At 38.7% G+C, this 23,992-nt stretch overlaps 1 protein-coding gene across 3 annotated transcripts in view; it reads right to left on the reverse strand.

The window, feature by feature from the left end:
* Positions 1–23,992, reverse strand: part of CTTNBP2 (cortactin binding protein 2) — a 156,884-nt gene that overhangs the window by 58,558 nt on the left and 74,334 nt on the right. For 2 of the 3 annotated variants that reach the window (XM_077116772.1, XM_077116845.1), the window contains 5 exons: positions 19,320–20,976; positions 13,172–13,375; positions 11,685–11,784; positions 9,165–9,315; positions 4,842–5,093 (listed from right to left, as the gene is read on the reverse strand). In XM_077116772.1, the coding sequence (XP_076972887.1) occupies positions 4,842–5,093; positions 9,165–9,315; positions 11,685–11,784; positions 13,172–13,375; positions 19,320–20,976 (2,364 nt within the window). Of the gene's footprint in view, positions 1–4,841; positions 5,094–9,164; positions 9,316–11,684; positions 11,785–13,171; positions 13,376–19,319; positions 20,977–23,992 lie in introns of those variants that run through there. The other variant, XM_077116917.1, reaches the window with a different exon arrangement.

A 23,992-nucleotide genomic window follows, 5' to 3' on the forward strand; every position in this document is an offset into this window, starting at 1 on the left:
GTTAGAAAACCCACCCCTTTCCTGACAGTGTAAAGGAGGTGGAGAGATGGAGATGATGGGACCATGCGTCAGTGCCCTGCATGAGAACAGACAGCAGAGGATGGGGTTTTTCCAAGAACATGAGATTACGAGACTATGGAAGAGGCAACATATTCAAAAACAATTTATAAAAGGAGTAAAATCAAGAGTAGCATTGATCATTCAAATTCATTAAGTTAGGGAGGTAGAGCAAGTCAACCTGACTGCCAAGTGACATCATTGGGTTAAGAGGGAAACAGCAAGAGCTGCAGTGAGACTGGCTAAGGAGCGCAAACATTGGACCCCAGGATGCACCCACATGGAGTGCACATCTGGTGGAAGCAATCTGAGCATGGTCATCAACAGGGCTACCTTATAATTTTGTTGCCTAAATTTTAACTGGGACAATTTTAAGAATAAAAGGGAAAAATAATTACACTGGGATACAGGAATAAACTGGGACTGTACTGGGCAGTCTGGAAAGTCTGTTTCCCTAGTTTTCAAGGAGATAGTCTATAGACAATAATCTCCTCAATAGGACCTTCCTGGTTAAACTCAGCAAAAGGTTACACAGGTTAAGATTGTGTAACACATTATATTGTGGGAATCAAAAACATATCTCAAAGGATAGGGTACATAGTAAGAAGAGAAAAGGGTCAAAACCACGATTCCTGAAAAGTGTTAGTGGAAATCACCACAAGGTCTGTGTCTTGAAGCAGGGTGAGCTCTGGTTGGCTAAATTTGCATTCTCTTCAGGGTTCTGTCATTCACTGCCACCCACATTCTGTGTGAGTATAAAATAAATCTCCTTTCCTCTGTTGACCATAAGGTGGTTGAGTCAGCCCAATATTTTCAAAAATAATTTTACTAAATATAGTGGACAAAAAAAGGAAATAACTGCACAGAATCAAAGGCACTAAAACAGAGTCCAAAGAACAGACTTCTATTTATCACAACTACCATCTAGTCCCAGAGCCTTAGGGCAAGTTTGCAGGCATTTTATCTGACTTTTTCAGCTTCTCCAGCCAGTGATCCAACTCAGTGTGTTAAGGAAACATTTTAGTGTCTCCCTTCCCCCCATCATGGTTTTCACTTTCCAGCTGAGACCTAGGGATGGGAAATCCAAACCTCAGATACCCATGTGACAAGGGAGACACACACCTCATCCACACTTCCAGGCTGGACTGAGGGGAATGCAAGAGAGGAAATGCTGACTTCCACAAGGTTAACAAGCTGGCAATGCATCAGGCAGAACACAACCTTCATACAAGACCAAAATAACCTAGCAATTGTGACAAGAAGGCCACTTCCTGACTAGGGGTCAGTGGGCCTGCCTACAGATGACTTCTGGGAGAGGGGAAATAAATGCCTGGAAAACAGGTAAAGAGTCAGATATAGAGATATGAGCTTGGGACCAGTTATCACATAAACCACAGTTCAAGATGAAAGACTGGATAAAGGCTTTAAAAAATAGAAATAGTGAGCTGAGAAGGGAGCTTGGGAGTTGTTCACAATTAAAAAGCAAAAGAGAAAAAAAAAAGAGAATGGCTGGTCAACAAGCAGGAGGGGAAGTGAGGAAGCAGTAGTATTCTGGAAGCTGAGGGAGGGTTCCCATTAAACAGCCCACATGGTAAATGACCCAGGGAGACTAAGAACATGAACGACAGGAAGCCACTGGCTTTGGCAATATATACTTTAGAATTGTAATTCACTCCCGTAGCCAAAAAACACATACAATCCACCTAATAACAACACTCTGGTATGAGAACTTCAACAGAGATGCTCAAACCCAATCAAAATTTGTTTCTGCTGAAGGAACTTGACATGTGAAAGGTGTCATGACAGAACAGAGACTTTTACTAAGAAAGCCTACTTTCTATTCGCAAGGTGTGACTGAAACAAAGATTTATCCTCTATAATGAGCTCAGCAGTCTCTCTGGGGCAGTCACAGGCCAGCTTTAGAGGTACTCCTATTATAGAGGCTTAGATGATAGTCTGAATAAATTTCTTAGTCATTGGGAAAAAAGAGCAAAGACTAAACCGGGAAAAGCACTAATCTGTGAATTTGATATCCTATGAATTGACTCTAGGGAATTAGTTATGCCATTTCTCAAGATGCAGTTTCTTCATTTACAACATGTGGGGCTACACTGGATACATTATGGAACTCCACAATTCTCTGCCCCCCAAAAAATGTGAAAACTGATGCTGTCTTCCTCTTGGGTAATGATGATGCTACCACCTTACCTAGATTGGACACAAATATGCTACCACAGAGGGAAAAAATATCATGTTTTAAGCCTACATGTGGTCAGCATAGAAACTTGCTACCAACGCAATGGTTAACTCAGACTCATAATCAAAATTTTCAGAAAACCGGCCTTAACAATCTGCAAGTGGCCTGTCTTTCTTGAGAACTACCTCAGCCAGAACATAAACATTCTATTAGGTAAATGACACAAAAAAATTTTCCAGTGCATGTGACTAGGAAGAACGGCAGCATGGTACAAATGCAAAAAGCAATGGAGTCAGACATTTGGGCTTCATTCCCAACTTCCGTGTATCTACGTTGGTGATTTAAACCTCCAGGGTTTAAATGTCCTTATTAAAAAATGAAGAGGTTATACTAGAAGATTAAGTACCTACTCCATGGCCAAAATTCCATTATTTTAATAGCTTAGCAGTATGTGAATACTGTCAGGTATGCGCACTTTTCAAAATCTTCTTTCCCTTGCTCCAAATTCATTTTACGCTTCTTAAAGTAAAAGAATACAGGGAGAGTCATATTCTATGAGATAAACAGGTCATAATTTCCTTTTTTCAACAATAAGCATCCATTGTGAGCCAAAGACCCTGAGAATCAATGAAGACACCATCTTTGTTTATAATAAGCACCAAGACTAATACAAGGAGTTGTAATTCAGGTGCTAAGCAGCAGCACAGTGACCTACACTGCAGAATAGCACCTCTGGGGCATGGGTTCCTCTCTTTGTCCAGCATGAGTGGTGCAGTAGGGTAAAACCGTGGGTCAGTAATGCTCAGGGTTTTGGGTATGTATGTATATATATTTTGTCTCTAGCCTGGGTGCATACACAACCCATCCCTATCAGTTATATCTGGCATTGCATTCAGAGCTTTTCTTTTAGGAGTTGGGAGTAGGTTACAATCTACCCCTTCCAGGCACTTCTCCAGCATCAAGTGAGATCATCATCCTAGATAACCATACATTTTCAAATTTAAACTTCTCACATTTCCCATCTTTGTCCTCTAAAATCTTTTATGTCAAACACAATTTCAGCCCTTTTAAATAAATATGCATATACTAAGCGCCAAACTTTTTGTATCTTTTGTGTTAAAGGGTAAAATGGATAGAACCCACTGCTAATAATTAATCAACAATGAACTAAATCATGACTTTTTCTCACTTTTTTTTAAAAGCGCAAGTCTAAAATGAACAGCTTCTGTTGTAAATTACAAGGAAGGTATCCAAACAGGACCTCCAAACATACATTTCCAGGTATCCCCAGATGTCTGCATCTGGATGAACAAATTATACATTTAATTACAGCATGTCTCAAAACACATTCTTTCTTCTTAAGATCACAAGGGCATCTCTTCCTGGGAACACTACTACTATTTTTCTAATCAGCCCCCTCATTTCCTATAGCCATCCACTGTCCAATTCCTGGACATTTCTAGTTTGTAGTATCTAATCACTTCCATTGTTCTCATCATCTTTCAAGTAGTCTACCTCCCTGCCACCAATTTTTCATGACTGTATCTTCTAAATATTGTAACTAATCATTTTAAGTTGTGACACCAATTATTTTGCTCCTTTGTGCCATCAAAGGCCCCATGCCCTCCTGGGACACCTGCATCCCAGTCTTATTTCTTACCACCCTCCAGTGGCTCATTTGGAGCTGGCATCCCTCTCCCTATTTCCATGCTTCTGCTTTTACTGTTACCTTGACCGAAACTCCTCCTCTCTCCTCAATAATTAGTGGCAAATTTAACCCAACTTGCAAGGCCTTAAATAATTTTCATTTCCTCCAGAATGAGCCATCCCTGATCTTAACACCCATGCAACTCTGTCCTTTGAAAAACATGTGTTCTAATTTTGCACACTTTTATACCATTTCAACCCCTTGTTAATTTTTCGTGTTTCTCTTATCTTGCACTTGTCTTGTATGCCTCCCAGCCCCTGCCCCTGGACTACAAGTTATCTCACGGCAGAAACAACACCTGCAAATGTTAGCATACACAGCACCTTATACCCAGGAGCTTCCCAATAGCTTATTATTGATAAAATGCTTTCAAAAGAAAAAGAGGTATGAGTAGATAGCCTACGATACCATGCCAATGCTTTAAGAATCAGAATCTTTCTATTTTCTAACAGGTGCATGAAATCTAGAGCCCCCTCTTCTATTATCACAAGTGGAGAATAAGCGAAGCAGCTCACGGTACTGGATAACAGTATGAAATCTGCAGCCAGGTCCTGAACTCTGGCCCATCCTCTATCAGGTAGACCAGATGAACAACAATATGCTTCTCCTAAATCTAGATAAGATAAAATGTTTAAAATCACCACTACATTTCTTACTGACAAGCTCTGAATAAGATGATTTTTATGAAAAGTCTCTATGCCCTGGACCATATATCTCTGCTGAGTAAAAAAAAAAGCCAGTTCATACTGGTAGCTAACGATCTCTTGCAATGGTATCTCTCAGCCCCCAATTGTTTAATTTAAATACACTCAAAAGCAGACAACTTTGCCATTCATCAAATTACAACTGTGTGATGAGGCCAGCTGCTACCACACACACCTTAAATCCTTTTGAGGCAGCAATGTGGGCAGCAGTCCAGCCTTCTCTGTCAGCGTGGTTAATGAGGTCTGCGGAAACAACAGGCTTGGCTGTGCCTTCAGGACCCTCTTCTCGATCCAAGCCAGAGGCACCTGGCTCAAGCTCTTTCTCATTCAAAGAGTTTTCAGGAGCTGGTGCTCTGTGGTACATAAGAAGCTTGAGGCTGTCCACATTACCAGTGTCCACAGCTGCATGAACTGGTGTCCAGCCATCCTGAAAATAAAATGACCAGGGGGACGGTGGTGTTTACAACATTAATATTGAGAACAGTGCAATTTAAAGTTCACCTTTAAATGTTCTTGAGCATGGCCCACTGAGCTGTGAAAACCAGGGATTCCAATCTTCAATACAGCAGATAAGCCAAGTAAAGATCTTTGACCCCCCTCAATTAGCATAGTCACCATTTCTATAACTTAAGTTTGCTATCTGTGACCATCTTTGCTTAACAATTAACTGTTGGAAGTGAACAGACATTGCCCTGCAATGCACATTCGTAAATGCACATTCTGTATGGCAACCCAAAACCTGAATTTAGTACTATTATAAAATGAACTTTACCAAAAAGAGTTTTTTTTAAGTATATATTCACAAATGATGTAATTATTAATGTACTAAAAGAATGCTATTGTAAGCCAGTTTTACCTATAGGGTGGCATCCTAACACTAGTGATCTTAAAATTTTATGCCAAACATTCCAAAAACAAAGTTCCTAGATAATACAGAAAAGGTAGACATGCAGGAAAGACAAAGTCAATTAATTCCATTGGACTTCTATGAACCTCTATTAAGTGTTCCGTGACTGCAATGGAATACTGATAAATAAAAGCTTAGAAAATGTTCCAATTAAAATTATTTGGCCCGTTCTCTGTAATGTATAGCTTTGGAGCCTCCATCATCCATTTGACGGGTTGCTGGAGTAGACCCAGCATTTCTACAGGGCATCAGTCTTCAAAGTGTGTTCCTCATACAGCAGCCTCAGCATCATCTGGGACGTGCAAATTCTTGAGTACCACCTCAGATCTACCCAATCAGAAACTCTGGATGTGGGGCCAAGCCACCTGTTTTAACAAGCTCCCTGGGTGATTCTGATGCATAAAGTTTGAGAACCATCTTTCAGGAAAAATTTTTTGTCCCATCTATAGTCTCTCGTTTTTACAAAATATGGTCTGCCTCTTTACATAGGTACCCCTCTTCATTCGTTTTCTTAATTTTCATAAAAGAACTAAGTCTTATTTTGGAGTCTGTATTTTGGCTTAATTTTATTTCTCTACCTTTATTTCCCCTTTGTCTAGTTTTTTTCATGTATTATTTTCATATTGCTATACATATATTTCAGTGAGGTACAGCAGACACTGCGGGGTGCATGTATGTGTGTAAAATGGCAAAGTAAAAAGACAGAGAGAAACCAGTACGTGGTAACAATTTAAATTTAGACTGAGTTATCTGATCATCTGCTAAAGCTCTCCCTTGATCACCTGGCTTTTTCACTGGCTCCCTACCGTACACCACTAAAATTGACTTGATTAAGAAAAGACTGTGACCGGGCAATAACTGGAATACTGAATATGGGCCTCAGGCTCCAGTCAGGTAAAGCAGTTTCATAGTGTGTTCTTTGTTGGCCTGTGGACACCTTTGTTTGGGCATCAGTCTTACGTAGGCACCAGAGCATAAACCCACTTTCCCCTAATTTACATTACAGAAGCCATGCCACCATTCCTGATACAAATAAAAATGTTCAATCTTTTGTTGCCCATTGATAGTCTTTTATTCAAAGGCACAAGAAATTAATTAATGATTCCCTTAAGGTCTACTTCAGTTATACTGTTATCTTTGTACTGGTAAAGATTTCATTCAGCTCATCAATAGCTAGCTTGAGAACTTGGGTTTCTGTGTTCTCTAAACTTACAGGATGCAACTTATGTTTTTATATTGCACTTCTTATTTTTCATTCAGCTTAGTGATGTAAAATTCATATATTTTCAATCTGTAAGTAGAATTTTAAAAGGAGCACGTATAACACAGATTTCCTGGATAAAGTAAATAAATAATAGGAAGATATATAAAACTAAACTATTCTCTTCAATTTTAGAAAAATAAATAGAAGCAAAGGAGAGTTTTTCTTCAAAGTTCTAACAGTAACACTGAAATATACCTTGGCAGTTTTATATCTATGCTTATACCATAAATGGCTGGTTCTCTTTGGGAAAATTACTTAAGAAAATCCAGGATATAAGAGCAACCTTCAGAACAGATAATGTACCTTTTAATCTAACTAGAAAACTTTAAGGATGCTTGCTGTGAAACGGATGCATGGTGCACTTAATTCTCTATTAACAGACGTCATCCAAGGTATGAAGTAATCTTTGGAAACTAAAAATAATGTCTACATTTTTCTTTCATCAGGAAAAGTTGGAGAGTGGGTAGGTTATTAACCTTTTAACATTCTGGGAATTGTCAATGGCACAAATAAAATAATGCCTGAGCACAGCAGAGTTGATCATGGAGGAAGAAACTACACTCTTCCAGCTCCTCAGATGGGGCCTCTGTCAGACGGGGGTGGTCAGTGTTTGCAAAGCTGACCTCTCAGGCTTCAAATAAGTCACAATGGATTGACAGAGATAAAATAAGGAGCGCTAATAAAGAAGTTCTACTTTAAATGAATTTTCTGTGTAGCTGAGCCAGAAGTACAGACCCGAAGATTCTTCTATGGACCAGACACTAAACTTTCCCCCTCCATCTGTCTTCATCTGTGCAGTTCGTATAGAAGGGGATATTCAAACTGTGTGGGTGGAGTCAACAGTCACATCACTGTTAGGTTCCATAGTGGATTTCCACGTACAGTGAGTCAAGTTCTGAGCAAGCAGCTCAGTGATTCTGAACTCTGTGAGGTGCTGCAGATTTGAGCCACAACCAACATCATACTAGAAAGAATTGTGAGCATGATTACCCCTCCTCTAGGTGCTAGCAATGGCCACTCATCACATCACAAAACTCAACTACTTCTCTTTACACATTACAACTTAATACCACTATTGACGGTGATGATGGCAACAATGACAGGGAACATTCGCTGATTGCTTATGGTGTCCCAGGCACCACACCAACTACACTATATAGGTGAGCCTATTCAATCTTAACACCCTTGATAATCGCAGCTTTTATCTGCCTAAGATTTTAGAAGGATCAAGCAAGGCACAGGGAGTAACACGTAACATCGCCTGCCCAAGGTCACACAGCTTGGTGGAGAAAAGGATCAAGCCTGACTTAGAGTCAGATGTCTCAGCCATTATGTGACACTGCCTTTATCCACCATTATCACATCGTCGCCACTGCCACCACCACACTTTACACAAGAAATGCAATTTTAATAAGTAATGCACATTCAAAATATACCCAGAATCAGGTCATTTCTCACCATTTCCACCTTTCAACTCCCCCACGCTAACATTACCTCTTGCCTGGATTACAATGATAGATTCCTGAAAGCTATCCCTCTATCAACCCCACCCCATCTACAGTTTATTTTCCACCCAGCAGCTAAAGAGCATTCTTATAAAAACGAGTCAGCTCATGTCCTTGCTCTGTTGAAAACCATCTAACGGTATTCTGCCTTACTCCAAGCCCTCACTACATCGCCAGTCTTGCTCTCACACACCGCTCAGGGAGGTCAGGTTTACGGAGGGTATATCAAACTCTCTCCCACCTCAGGCCTTACTGCTCCTATGTCTGAAACCCACCCTCCCCTTGTTTCGTGATGGTTGGCGCCCTTACTTCCTTTAAGTTCAAATGTCACATTTTCTCCAAAGACTTTTCAGACCAACTCTTCTAAAGTCAAACCTCACCCCGAGTACTCACGTCTCCTAAACATCCAACTTGCTTGCTTATTTATTTATATATTTACTTGCCTATCTGCTTGTTACCCCCTTCTATCAGCCAGGATGCAAGACCCATGAGGGCAGGGTCTGTTTTGTCAACAGCTTTATCTCTGATGACTACAACAGCTGGTGCTCAGTAAATAAATATTGAATGAATAAAAACATTATCACTGCTAATTCTGAAAACAGTCAGGTATTATCTTTCCTTTTGTAAGATGAATAACCTGAGGCTCAGAGGTTAGGTTAATGGACAAGGCTTTTAATTAGCACAGAAGTGACTCAAACAGGAGTCAGACCTTTTCCAAAGCCAACATCCTAAAAGCAAAATAAAACAAAGCGACCTCTATTTTAATACATTTTGTTTTTCTAGTGGTAGAGTTTGCAGAGACGTTGTAAAACTGGTACTCACTCTGGTTTTTACGCTTCGGTCTGTTCCAGCTTCCAGTAAGAGTCTGATACATTCTTTATGCCCATTTTTACAGGCCAGGTATAGAGGTGTCTGTCCTCCATCAGCAGCATGATCAATGTCGGCATGATATGCAATTAATAATTCTATACACCTAAACACAAGATTAAAATTAACCACATAACAACTGTGTCTGGCCTCAGAAGTACCTTGTCAAGATAATAAATATAGAGAATAATGCAAAAGTAACTCTACATCTCTCTATAGGTTTGTATGTACCTTAATTATTGTGGCTTTTCCACAGACATTGTATTTTAACAGGGCTGGAAAATACATTTCAATTACAAAATTTAATCATTCCAGTGAAAACGTAAAATTACAGCTCTGATCAAGTACTAAGACCTGGATTACGGCATTTCTCTGTAAACAACTTGTAAAACTGGAGTCCTTGGAATATATGTTTAACTTATTGGGATGAATGGTTTAACTGTACTTGACATATATAATATTGTGATTCAAAATAGTTTGAACTTTTAAAAAAGGCAGGATGCTGAGTCATTCTGAGATATTCACTTGAGAAAATAATTATAAATAGTGTAGACAGCAGGGCACCATGTGCCTCCACTATAAAAGGCAGTGGGAGGCAGAAAGGGCTGCCTGGGGAGAGAAGAAGAGGTTGTCCTGTCTCTGGAAGGGGGTTAGCTGAGGAGGCAAAAACAAAACAAAACACACAGCTAAGCAGAAACTCACTGCCCTGAGAAACAAAAAGGAAAGAAAAAGACTTTTTCGCATTCAGTAACTAGCTAAACACTAAGTTTCAGTCTGAAAAATTGGTTCAGAATAAACGTATAAAAGAGGGCGATATCGGAATCAAATTTAAGGAGCAATTCACAACATTGTACTTTCTGTGTTTTATTGATACATTTTATTTTAAAATAAAATAAGCTACATGTTGATAAATGTGTGAATGGAACACATTGAAATTAATTGACCCTCTGGATTTCCCCAGGGTTCTTCCTTTTTGCAAAGCTATCCATGCTTCCGTTCTGTAACTGTTATGTTATCCAAGCAAGTGGTCCCATAGACTGCCAGGCTACAGGTAAAAACGTGGCCCACAAGACATCACTTTTGGAAGTCTCAGGATACATGCACAAATTAAAGGCAAAATCAGGGTCTATGGTCTTCGATAATAAACTCAGGGTGATGAGATAAGTAAGACACACACAAAAAATAAAAAATGCAAAATTTAAGGATGCATTTCTGAATCCTTAAAAAGTAACATTTATGATTAATAACAGTGTGAACCTTAAAGCTCATACTTCAAGAGTTCTGTATTGTTAAAGATTGTTTATATCATAGATAAAAAGTTGGAAAAAATCTTGCATTCCCACAACCTGCCATTTCAGCATAGGTAGAAGAAACAGCATGGTTATATTTTACTATTAAAATATGGTTCTTAATTTTAAAAGTCAAGCCTATATTCAACTGATTTAGTATGCTACTTAAGAAATAATTGCTACAGTTATGCATATTTTAATTAATAGGCTCTTTTTATTTTATGCTTTAACTACTTTCAATTTATAATGGTCCTACCCCATTTTATTAAATGGTGAAACAAGATGAATATTTGGAATGTAATACTGAACAAACTGTCACTAGGAAGATGAAGATTATTAAAAATAATATAATCACATGTTTATTTTTAAAAGTTGTTATAAGTAAAAAAACCTTCCTGGGGGCCACCATGGTAGAAAATAGTGAAAAAAAAAAAACCTCTTTAATAGTCCCTTGTGTCACTATGTATGTGATGATAGATTATAGAGATTATCTTCTTTAGAAGGAAATTCATTCACAAGAGGTCTGGACACAACACATTTCTCCTTACTTCCTTCTATACATTTATTTAACTATTATCAAGAATAAATGTGGGAGCCTACTTAGAATTCAAATCCTCAAATACGTTTATTGCAATAACATATATATAACATAAAATGACCCATCTCAATCACCTGTGAATAGACAGTGATACTAATGACATCCACAGTATTGTGCTACGGTCGCTCTCATCCATTACTGGAAGTTTTTTATCAGCTGAAAGAGAAACTCTGGACCCATTAAGCAATAACTACATTCCCCCAGGACTCCGCACCGAACTCCCGGCCTCCGGTAACTTCTGATTTACTTCTGTCTCTACGAATTGACAAATTCTAGGTATTTCATATAAGCGAGATCATACAATGTTTGTCTTTTTGTGTCTGGCTTATTTCACTCAACGTATCTTCAGGTTTCATCTATTTTGTCATATGTCACATCAATCAGAACGTCATTCCTTTTAAGACTGAATAATATTCCATCGCATGTACTGGCCACATTTTGTTTATCCATTCATCTGTTGATGGACATTTGGCTTGCATGCATCTTTTCAATGCCAATAGATTTTAAGCACTAATTTACACATTATCTATGCGCAAATTATAAAGAGAGGTTCCTTTTACAGGAAAAAAAAAAAGACTTAAGACTTACTCGAAATGTCCCTGAGCAGCTGCAGCACACAAGGGTGTGAAGCCATTTTTATCAGCAGCATTGACTTGGGCTTCCGCATTCAGCAGCAATCTCACACAGTCTATGGATTTTAATAGAAAACCATTTTGATTCCAGTTTATAGTTACAACAAACCAAGTTCTATAAGCTGTAGATAGATTCTAAGCCCACGGGAAAGCTCCCTGCATAGATAATTTGACAGTTCTATCATGGTGAATGTAACACTCCACAGCCTATTTTACAGAGAAAACCAGCCTCTTTTTCTGAAGATTATAATACCCCAGACTCACCATCTAAGACATGATTTTTTGTGTGCTTTGGGAAGAGTTACTGTTGAGTGAACGGAATGCCATGCTTCAGAAAATGCTTTACCAGATTTTTCCACCAGCCTATCCCAGAAAATAGTGTTTTGGGACCAAGAGCCAAATTCGTTCACCAAATTGAAATACCATTCTTTGTACTCAAATAATTAAATGCTTACTTTATGAGCTTTAATTTTAATTTTTAAAATGCTCTTGTGTGGCTGCCATCGTATATTTATCCCTTTAAATGAGGATAAGGGACAGCACACAGAAAATCACCTAACTCAGGTATAAAGATCACCTATCATGCTCTTCATACTACTTACTGGATTTAAATTCACTATATTAAAGAAGTGCCCACAGTGATTCTGAGGTAATGGAGAATTCCAAAGTACTTTAAAAATAATTAGCTACCTTCTTAGCCCTTTAGAATCTTCTATTTATTCCACTCTGAAAACTCCAAGGAAGCCACATTATCCAAATGAATCTAAAATGACCGGGCTTACATATGTAACACTATTTGATTCTGTATTTATAGTCAAATTATGTCTTTTTTTCCAAACTACCATAGGTTTTAATATATTTGAGTATAGGATTTGCATTTTAAGGAACAAGAATAATTCCCAGACTTCATCAATATGTCACTCAGATTACAGTTATACAACAGCTTGGTTCTCATAAAATGTCTAAATAACTATAAATTGTACCAACTATAGAACAATTTCAGACCCGTGACTTTTTATAACTACTAAAACTTTATCTCATTACAACATTTGCTCAAGTTGGGAGGGTTTACTTTATTTAATACACATTTCAACAGGCAAATTAGGGCTATTCCATTCTGAACAAAGTGATCACAGATGGAGGTCTTTATTCTAAAATGTGCCTTACAATTACAAGATCCAAACTTTCTAAAGCAGCATTGTACATAAAGCAAAGATTATTTTTACTAACTGGAAGAAAGCTTTTATATTATTAAGGAACCCAACAATTTGGATTTTAAACTTGTCCAAATAAACAATTTAAATCTCAAATAAAAAAATCTCATCCACTATTACCTGTAAGAGAAAGTAAACCTCTTGCTCATAACAATGGTTACAACTGCTTTTGACTCTCCATCCTTTTAAAAATAGATATTTTAATGAGATAGGTTATTGCCGTCTTTACCTGTATGTCCATTCTTAGCAGCAGAATACAAGGCAGAATGGCCATCTTCACAGGAGTAATTAATGTCCAGTCCTTCTTCATTAAGCAGCATTGATAATAAAGTGACATTTCCCTGGGCAGCAGCTTGCTGAAGAAGGGTGGGCCTGCCAGCCAGGGGGGCAGGACCACCACTCATTAGCAAAGGGGTTAGGGAGGGTGACCAGCCTGTGGGTTAAAGTGACCTCAGTTAGAGAGTAGGAGCAAGGATAAGAGAGAGAGATTGACTACTCCTTTTTGAATTACATACAAACATACATGAACATGAATCCCTAGAGGATTATATGGTTTCTAAGAGTATTGATCTGTTAATATTTACTTAGCACAAGTCTGTACTGTTATTTTAGGTCTTATATCTGCTGATGGTTAAATTAATATACACGGTGGAAAATTATTTTTAGTTGTCAGTCTTACACGGATAAGTGTTAAGGTAGGAACTGATTTTAGGAAACGAAATGGCTGTCTGATGGCTGTCACCTTTTAAAAGTGCAAATTCCATTGCAGGATTTCAAAATAAGCTGAATTTTAAAATTAGGTGCAGCCTTGCTCAATTTCAACGTCAATTTGAAAAAAGAAAATCTTAGGTCTAAAATAGAAATGTTTGCAAGAAATAGAGATGCTCCTTTCTCAACAATGTTTCCAAGGTACTTAATTATAAATTTTACATAAACCATTAGGACAGAACAAATACTGACAAGGAGTCTATTTACATTGCTTGAAATCCCATATTTGAGAACACAAATAATAGGGGCCAATGACTCTTCAGTATCAAGAGCTAACAGAACCACACCCATGTAAGTGGATCTAGACCATATCAGCACAAATATTTAATATACAATTTTGAAAACTGTATGGTCTGGCCATCTTTACAATGTATCTAACAGAAACCTTTATCAGCCAATAAAATGGGACACACTACCATATAGTTTTAACAGAAATCATAAGAGTTATCAAAGTTAGATATTTCTCATCAGTATTTAGCAGCTTTAGAAGATAATCGGTTTAATGTGTGAAGTCGGCTGCATATAGCATGGAAAATTTTCTGAATTCTTCCTTGATCAAAAGGCTGTAAAAACAGTAAAGTAAAAATGTTTATTCAATATGATATCTAAGTACTTGCATAATTTAGGCTTTAATATAGCTAACTTTCAAAATAAGGCATTTTACATTTTTCCTTATGGAGACCAAAATACCTCTAGGTAATGAAGATGTGCATATGTGGACTTATGCACACATATTCACTCACAGATACAATGTCTACATACAGCTGGAATCTTCCCTCTAACAAGATACAATAGACAGATGTTTTATATTCCTTGCACATTGGCAGCAGGATAATATTCTATTTATGTGGGTGTTAAATTAACATGTATATAATATTCAGCTCTCATTATTGAATCTTAAGTTCTTCCCTTAATATTCAAAAAGGTTTACATCAAAGGAATTTCTCTTTATAAAAAAAAAAAAAGCAAAACAAATTAAAGCAGTTAAGTGAAACTATACTGCACAGTAAAAGCTGGATAATCTATCTTCATAATCATTCCTTTGGGTCCCGAAATAATTATTTTTACTCTATTAGACTGAAAGGTATGCAAAATTCAAATGCTTATAAAAAAATAAAATATTCATTTAAACTCTGTCCCATTTTCCCATTGAGATTCATTAGCTCTTCTTAATAAAGCAGTATTTTTACTTCATACTTACAAGAAGGTTCCTCTCTGGCACATTTTACCTTTTGTATTTTCTTAAAAACAAACAAACAAAAAACAAGCCCACAAAAATTAAATCAGTACTCATTAGAAATGGATGATAAAGAGAGAAATTATAAACACCAAGGAGTGAAATTTTGACGGCAAAGCAAACACAAAAGCGGTATGAAGACAATGCACTACAGCCGTCTGTGGGACAGGAGGGGACATGGCTCCCACTCTCAGGTTCTCTCTCTTCCTCTCCCTTTTATTTTGATCTAACCCAAGGGTTTTTGATCAGTGATATTCTTTTAGTATCCACAGGCATATATTAAATAGTTTGTTGTTATTTTGGTTTTTGTTTACATTTCTCTTTTTTGTGCAGAAGTCTGAACTAAACTTTTGGGGTAAAATTCAAACATATTTTTCAACTGCTTTTTATGAAATAATTCATACATATATATATTCCTGGGAAACAGTATTTTTAATGTTAAGGTATCTGAGAGAGAAAATATTTTATTCAAAAAATTTATCAATATTTAGCCCACTGGACAGTTACAGTTCTTTCTCTGTTACACTGAACTACAAAAGATTTACCAATGTCTTTTTTTCAGAGGACAGCATATATTTTTAAAATCTTTTAAAACACAAAAAATTGCTTTAAAAATAGTAAGTATTCTTAAGCCAGAAATAAGTTGGACGTCTTCAGTCCCATTTCCAATTTCTTATCTAGCAGAGAAGCTTAAGTTACTTTGCTAAATCTCATAAAAATACAGGAAAAACCAGACTTCACCACGAAACTCTAGAGTTTATTTAAAATTCCCAACAATGATAAAAATGATGATACTTAGTTTACTAGTAAATGGTTATTAAGTAAGGACAGACAGGCCTGTATTCACACGGCACTAAAATGAAGTGAGGAAAAGGTCATTCGGCCTTGCAGTGTCCTATGCAAACGTTAGTAAAAGGAAAGGTGAGCTTCTAGCAGAACACGCAGCAATGAAGGAACAGTCAGAACATGCAGCGACGGAGGGGACAGATGGAACATGTGATGACGGAGGGAAGAGGAGCTGAGAACAGCTTCTGGCATCAGCTTCAGAGTGTGGAGAAGGTTAATTCATAGCCCAGACCAATATCATTTTCTGATTTAGCCCTTTAGCCAATCATACATGAAGAATAATTCTTCAAAGAGATGTTTAAGGAAAAGAGGTCTGAAGAAAAATAAATAAAATGCATCAATTGAAAAAAAAAAAAACAGAAAAAAAAATTTTCCAAGGGTATGGAAACTCACCTGCCTGGAGTGATCACTGGTCTATGTTTCTTTTCAGCTAATAACTGAAATGTATTCATTTGGCAATTCCAAGAGGAAGAAGAAATTCTAATTCATTTAGAACTTAAGATGTTCAAAAATTTAACACTTCGATGATAAAAACTGCTAATAGAGTTAAAGTAACACACCATACACGTCATTCAAATGGTACCTGCTTACATCCCAATTCTCTTGGCACTTTACCTTAATCATAGTTCTTTGTCATGATATAAGTTGATAAAGAAACACAGAATTCTGGAGTTTGAAGAGGACTGAAAAATCATGAAATCAAATAGTTCTCCAAGGAGAAAGAAGTAGTGAAGTATTGTTTGAAATATTCATCAGGTAAGTCTAACAAATCTTTTTGGTTTGGAGCTTTTTGGTTTGGGTTTCATGTTTTCATTTATGGGTGGTAAACAATGTTTCAGAGAGACTCTGCTCCTTGAGGCAGATACTAGAAAGGGACAGAAATAGGCTAACTCTGCCTCTTTACTCTCTGTCCAGTGCTTTTCATCACTGAAATTGGAGCAGACCTAATGCCCAGTATCTGGCAGATGTGCTGTCCTCATGGCCTGCTCTTAGCAATCACAATAGCATTAGTGGTTATTTAGAAGGTTAATACTCATTGTCGGGCTTGCAACCTGGAGAAGCACAACTCACCCAGGCACAGGCACATCACAACATAGAAGGGAGGGAGCTCTTTTGCTTCTGAATTTTAATGGGTATGGAAGCAAATATAAGGACAGTCTAAATGGAAAATGCAGTTGAGATTCTATATCTTATTTGGAAGGTTCAGGCTCACTCATACCCAGAATTGAGTTATATACCCAACTACTATTTAATTGTAATTTTTCTGTTCTCTGAACAAAGTAGGTACTCAGCAAACAGTTGCTCAATAACTGGCTTCCATTACCTTCCTCCTCTAATAAAGCCACATCGCATACACTCAAGTGGCACAAAAATCTGTTATTCTACAAAAGGTTATCTTGCAATTTTGAGAACACTTTGGCCCAATTGCAAAATCAGAAAATAGAAAGTGAGGAACCAGTTTTATTTATCCTCAGTGGCTATTATTTCTCTAGTCCCACAGTTTATACTCTTGTGCTCCTAGGACACAAGCAAAGGGCATTTTTCAGAGAGGTTTTGGCCCCTTCATCCAAAACCCCACTGTTTTCTAAGCAGGTCATCCTGGTGAATATATGGTGGACTAAGAACTCTTTCTAATTAAAGGTTAACTTAAAATCCTGTATACAAGATATTTCTCAGTCATGAAGCCTGGTTTTAAAGGTTCTTCACTGAAGCCAAAGGGCATCTTTGGCTGTAGAGGCCACATGCTAGCTAAGGTAACAATTGGCAAAGGGTCAAAGTATGAAAACAAGAATGGATTTGTATTTTTAAAAAATTGACAGAATGTATATATCCCAGGGAGTGCTATCTGTTTTATAGTCTGCATTTATGTAACCAGCATTGCATTCTTTTAACTTGTTTTACAATGGTTTTAAGACCATACAGTACATTATTTTTGCTACTTCTTAACAGTAGCAAAAATTCCTTCTTGAGGGTGGATGTGATTTTTGGGAAAGAGCCAAATGTCATTTTGGGCCATGAGAAAGCCTATCCAGCCCAGTAATACCATTTTGGGTCAAAAGTATGGAACATTGAATGTCTGTAAAGACATCACAAAATAATACTGAAGTCAATTCTGAAACAAAATTCTAAAAACGCTTCAAGAAAAACATCGAAGGAATAATAATATCACCTTAGTTTACTGATCACTGACACTGTTCTAGTCTCAATGCAAGCTCTTTGCATGTGTGATGGTATTTAATCCTCCATACAGCTTCTCTCCTGTCCATATGAATAGAATAAATTCCTTATTAATGATGAGAAAATTTGCTCAGTTTAAGAAAATCACCAAGGATCACACAGCTTTCAGTGGCACAGCCTAGACTCCAACTTAAATCTGCCTACTTTCAGTCTCTGCTCTTTCTGATTCCCAGTTTTGACCCTCGAATATGAGTCTAGCCTCCCAAGGAGCTTAATTTCAAGGAAACAACTTCTAATTGGATAAATAAGTCCTGGTGTACAGCTCTTGTGACTCAATAATTAGCAAGTACAGTACTACCTGTTTTTCTCATTTCCACTCCCCCTGCCCCCACCAAGTTATAAACATAACACTATTCAAACGTTTTAATTCTTAAAGTTCCCTTCCATTAGAATTAACAATCCCTGCAAATCACTCAAAGCCCATGGTAGGACAGACTCGTTCAAAGCTTAAAAAAGAACTTTATGTTAGAGCCACACTGGATCAGTGAAGAACTAATCCAGTCATATTAATACAAAGCAATGCTTCCTCAAGCACGGTATTAGAGAGGAAATCCAGCTCTTTATTGAGTTCTTCGTTCAAGAGTCTCAGAGTCACTGACTCCATAAACCACCTCTGAAATGGAAATCTCTAATCGAGCCCATCTGTGCTCAAGTGTTGGAAGATGAAAGTTCTAAATAGGGTAAAAGGCTTTTGAAATAAACTAAACTTAGAACAGGGGCTTATAAATATACATACTCCATTTCCGAAGTTAAAATAAAACACAACTTAACCCCAAACTGATATTAAAATTGAGAATAAATAAAACAATTAAAAAACAAACCTAATCAATGTGATAATCCAGGGACATCTGCAGTTTTAATAACTGATGGAACAGACTTTTTAAAGTGTCATCTTGATGGAACTGAACATACCTACTGTCTGGAATGACCCACTAATATTGAAGTCTTGTGAGATAAATATTTAATAAGGGCGAATACTCTTTGCTCCTATGGAAATGCTTTAGGTTTTCTAAATTAATGGTTTCCACATGTTCCAAACCACTATCTCCGGGCTACTTTAAAAGAAGAAAGCACTCAGCATAACAAAACCACAATTCATATAGCAAGATGAATCACCATACCCCCGGAGTCATTACAGGGAAATACAAAATAGGAGAGGAAAGAATAGGAAAAAAAAAAAGTATCAAATTAAAAAAAAAAAATTTTCAAGGCAGTGTGAAGGAAACGAAGGCAAGTGAGAGGACAAGCCACATTCATAGAAGAGGGTATAATATTTCAATCCCTTTACCTGATGCTGTTACCAGGAGGCTGTCTGAGGCTCCTGGTCTAGAGGCTGAGGCACTAACAGGGTTTATGGAGGAGTGAAAGGCAATGGCGGCGGGAATGACAAGGGAGCTGTCTGAACATGCAGGTTGGTTCAGTCCAGGGGTTTCAGCAGGCCAGGCACCCACCTGAGACGTGGCCAGGGCTGAAACGGCACAGCCTGCAGGTGCCACAGTTAAATCTATGGATGGTTTTGGTGGCAGCTGAGGGGAGGAAGACTTAGGGGGGTTCTCCTCATGTATTACCCTGTTCCCCTGTGGCAAACTGGAAGGGGGTGAAGCCACAGTTTTGTTATCCACTTTGGCCCCTGCATTTGAAGCCCTGCTGCTATCCGTAATGGCCTTGAGCTGGGGGTGTGGTGGGGACGGAGTCTGGGAGAGCCCTGGCTTTTTTGGAGGGATGGGAGGAGGATTTCCTCTGTCAACTCGTGCTAAGCTGGGAGTCTTTAAACTGGTCCGACCAACTGCAGGGTGGGTGCCAACGTCCCCGGTGGGGGCTGCTCCGGGCCTCGGGGGAGCACCCGCCTGAGGGCTTGCAAATCTTGACAGCGCCTGGGTCACAGTATTTCGAGCTAGTTGTTTGGCCACTAGGTTGTCACGACTCGTAGGGGAGACATCCCTCGATGGAGGACTTTGAGTAGTATTTCCGTTTTGGTCTTGGTCACTAGAATTGCCCTGAAATCTAAATCTAGCTGCTTGGATTCGTGGGTTTAGACCTGGATGCAAAGATGCATTGGCACATGGTGAATGTAAACTGTGCATAGAGGAAGCTTGGGAGTAGTTCTGGGAAGCTACACCTGGTGTTTGAATGGGGGGTAGGGCAGCATTACTGGGGAGTGGGGGTGTGCTACTAGTTAAATCTGGTGTTGAGCCAGTACTCGGTCCATTCTCCTCAATTCTGTTTGCACTTGGAGGTGGGACGGTGGGTACAGAGGAGATAATCAAGTCACCATGGGAGGCCTGCCTGTCAAAACCTGGTCTGACCAATGGGGCATTGCTGCACACACTCCCTTTTGCAGTTGTAGAAACGAGGGGGCTCCCTGTAGAAGGCTTCACAGGTACAGTCAAAGGCAACTTCTTCATGTGCTCAGTGCTTTCTACCACCAGGTCTGTCTGGCAAGCAACAGGCCTTGCCAAAGGTCCTTCTGTTCCCACAGATACGGAGACCAAATGCCTATCTTTTGTCTTCCGGGGCAGAGAGAGGCCTGGTTTGCTGTCATTTCCCCGTTTCAGTTGCTCAATCATTTTCTTCATCTTGTCTATCTCCTCTTTGAGGTCAGTGGTGTGTGCTTCCTCTCGGTTCAGCTTCGCACGAAGCTGTTCCCTTTCGGTATCGAACTCAGAGAGCTGCTTCTCCATCTGAGCTTCCATTTCTGTGCTTCTTCGTTTTTCAGCAGACAGCGCCTCTTCTAGTTCATTCGTCTTTTTCTTTTCCTCCTCCAGTTTGGCCATCACTTCTTCTAACTTCTGGGCCTCCTCTATGACTTTGCCAGAGAGCTGTTTACACTCCTTTACAAGCATCAGCACCACGTGCTTGTTCTTGCCACGCTCCTCCTCAAGGTGGGCAGTCAGCTTCTTGTGCTCCTGCTCCAGGGCTTGGAGCTGAAGCTTTTCCATTTCCAGCTGAAAGAAATGCGCAAGAAAACCCTGATTAATGTGCAGAAATTCTTTTAGCCAGAGACGTGCTTTTGTGAGATTTTTATTAATTTTCTAATAATCACAACTACATGGTTTGGGGGACCTAAAATGCCACATTCCTAAAATGCGTGGTGATCGGAAAGGTAACATTTAAGAAGGCTCATTAAAATGAGAAAAATGTATATTAGTGACTTTATGAAAAATATCTCCATTACATCAATAGAGAATTTTTTTAATCTATTAAAGTTAACGATAGACATAGAGAACAATAAACAGATGCTTCAAATCACAACATGGAGTGCAGAAAAGTCTGTTTTCACAGAAAGAGAGCTCTATGAGGAAACTGGTGATAAGCACAACAAAAAAGGGTTTATGCCTTCAAATTACTAACTAATCTTAGGGGTACAATATAATGAAAAGTGCTGAAAATAAAGGACTTCAGGTAGATTCTAAGTCCCTATATCTGCTAATTGTATTACTTACCTAAGTAATTTAGTTTCTTTGAACTTCTTATAAAGGGTTGTTGTGGGAATCATAAAAATTATATGTGAAAGCTCTGTGGAAACTATAAAGAACTAAAGAATTAAAAGCTTTTATTTTAACTTTTATAACTTCAAAATCTAAGCTCGTCTCCTCTTCGATCCCCCTCACTCACTTAGTTCCAGCCACACTGGACTCCTTGGTGTCTCCTGAACATCCAAACATGACTCTGCTTCAGGGTCTCTGACCTTGCGGCTCTCTCTGCCTAGAACTCTTTCCACCACTCCTGCACGCAAGGCCCTTTCTTAAGCAGTCCAGGCACTGCACATGAGTGGCCAGGCTGGAGGGGTGAGTGGAGGCTAAAAGGTAGCCCTGCCCTACTCATCAAGCCATACACCAAAGGATGAGGCTGCAAGAGGGAAAAGAGAGAGACATACCTCTTCCCGAATGACCCTGCTGAAAAAATAGTCCCCCCACCCCTGAACTTATCATTTGTTAAGTATATGCCACTAATATGTGACTCCATGAGGACAAGGAAGGACTGCATCTCGTTGCTATGTGTCCCCAACACAAAAAAACAGTACCTGGCACACAGTGGTGCTTAATAAATTATTGATTGAATGAATGAAATTACTATAGTTTCATGGAAACAACAAACTTCCAAACGCTGATGACCCTTCTGGGCATACAGGTCACCTTTCAGAGGAACTAGTCTGATGTGTTTGCAGGTTTCTCACTTCTCTCCAGGGGAAGGCTGGCCACGAGGAGCTCACACAGGACCACGAACTGACCCGCACTCCTCACCTCCCTAATGGCAATGCTCCCCTGATAGGACAAAAAAGGCCTTACGACTCATAAAGGTTAAAGGAGCTCTAGCTGATTAAAAACATGGAAAGCATATTTTCTTTTCCAGATGTTAAATACAAATATTCTCTCAAGAGAGCCACTGCTTGTCAAAGTCAGTTTTGGCAGAAGAATATGCTCTCATGATCCGTTAGCTGTGAGGACGTGCTGTGAAAATTCATTACTCTATTCCACTCACGGCCAAGTAGTCATGGGATCAAAGGGAGAAAGGGCTTCACTGTCCAACTAGGGTCAGAGATATTATTCAGAGATATCATTGGGATGCTTCCCGCTTTGATGGATAGTTGCTAAATAGCACTGGAATGAGTTCCATACATGGGTGACCAAAGAAAATTAGAGACAATTGTCTATACACATACTCTATTCTACTATATGAAATCATCAGTAGATCAGACAAGATTTGGGGAACAACAATGCTATTCTATACTATATTCATATGTATTTCATTCATCTAGGAGCCTCACAGAAATTTTGGCTTAATTAAAAGACCTGTCTATATGGCTTGGTGAATTTTACAAACATTGAAGGAAGCATTTTTAATTCTCTAAATGTATCAAATAATAGGTTCTTGTCAGAAGACATAAGTTAGAACTATTAAGAAAATTTAAATATATCTGATACTCATAGCGATATAAAAATTCTTAGCATAAAAACCACAAATTAAGTCATCTTTTATCTTATTTTTAAAATGTGAGTTTCATGATTTATCTCCAAAGGTGGGAAGAAAGATGTGTTGTAGAATCTTAAGAGCTACTCTCATTTTAAAAAACAACTGACTGGAAGCCAAGAAGGTAAACGATTTCCTTGATATTATCCAGGTAATGAGAGTCAGAATCATGACAATAACCCAGGGTCTTCTGGTCTTAAACTTTTAGAACCATTTCACACATCTCGCCCATGATACTTCTTCACTATGGTTCATCACACTTCACTTTTGAAATGACAACTTTCAACTTACACTTCAGAATCAAATGAAGGAAGACTTTTGTGCCAGTCTAAAAGCATTATGTACCCCAGAAAAGCCATGTTTCCATACTGATCCAATCTTATGGGAGCAACTGTTTCTTTTAACCTTGATTCAGTACTGTAGGCTGGAAAATTGGAAACTTTTGATTAGATTATCTCCATGGAGCTGCGGCATGCCAAATGTGGGTGTGAACTTTTGATTACATGGAGATGTGACTCCACCCATTCCAGGTCGGTCTTGATTAGTTTACTGGAATCCTTTAAAAGTGGAAACATCCTGGAGAGAATCAGAGGTGACAGAAGTGACAGAAACGACAAAGCCGACAGAGAGAGAGCCAACAAAAGCTTCAGAGCCGACAGGGAGAGGAAAGACACAGATGTTTGAAGATTCTTGGAGCCCAGCCATGTGCCTTCCCATGAGATGTTAAGCAAGCCAAAACCTGGAGAGAGCCAAAGGAAGCCAAGAGATGAAAGCCAGCCCCAGAGAATCCAAGTTGAGGAACCCCTACAGGAACAGAGACTGAAAGCAATGGCGCCCAGAAGCCCAAAGGACGAGCAGACGCCAGCCACGTGACTTTCTAATTGACAGAGCTGTTCCAGATCCACCAGCCTTTCTTGAGTGAAGGTAATCTTTTGTAGATACCTTAATTTGGACACTTTCCCTTCCTCAGAACTGTAAATTTGTCAACTT

The sequence above is a fragment of the Tamandua tetradactyla genome, chromosome 1, assembly GCF_023851605.1.
Source record: "Tamandua tetradactyla isolate mTamTet1 chromosome 1, mTamTet1.pri, whole genome shotgun sequence".
Classification (NCBI taxonomy): Eukaryota; Metazoa; Chordata; class Mammalia; order Pilosa; family Myrmecophagidae; genus Tamandua; species Tamandua tetradactyla.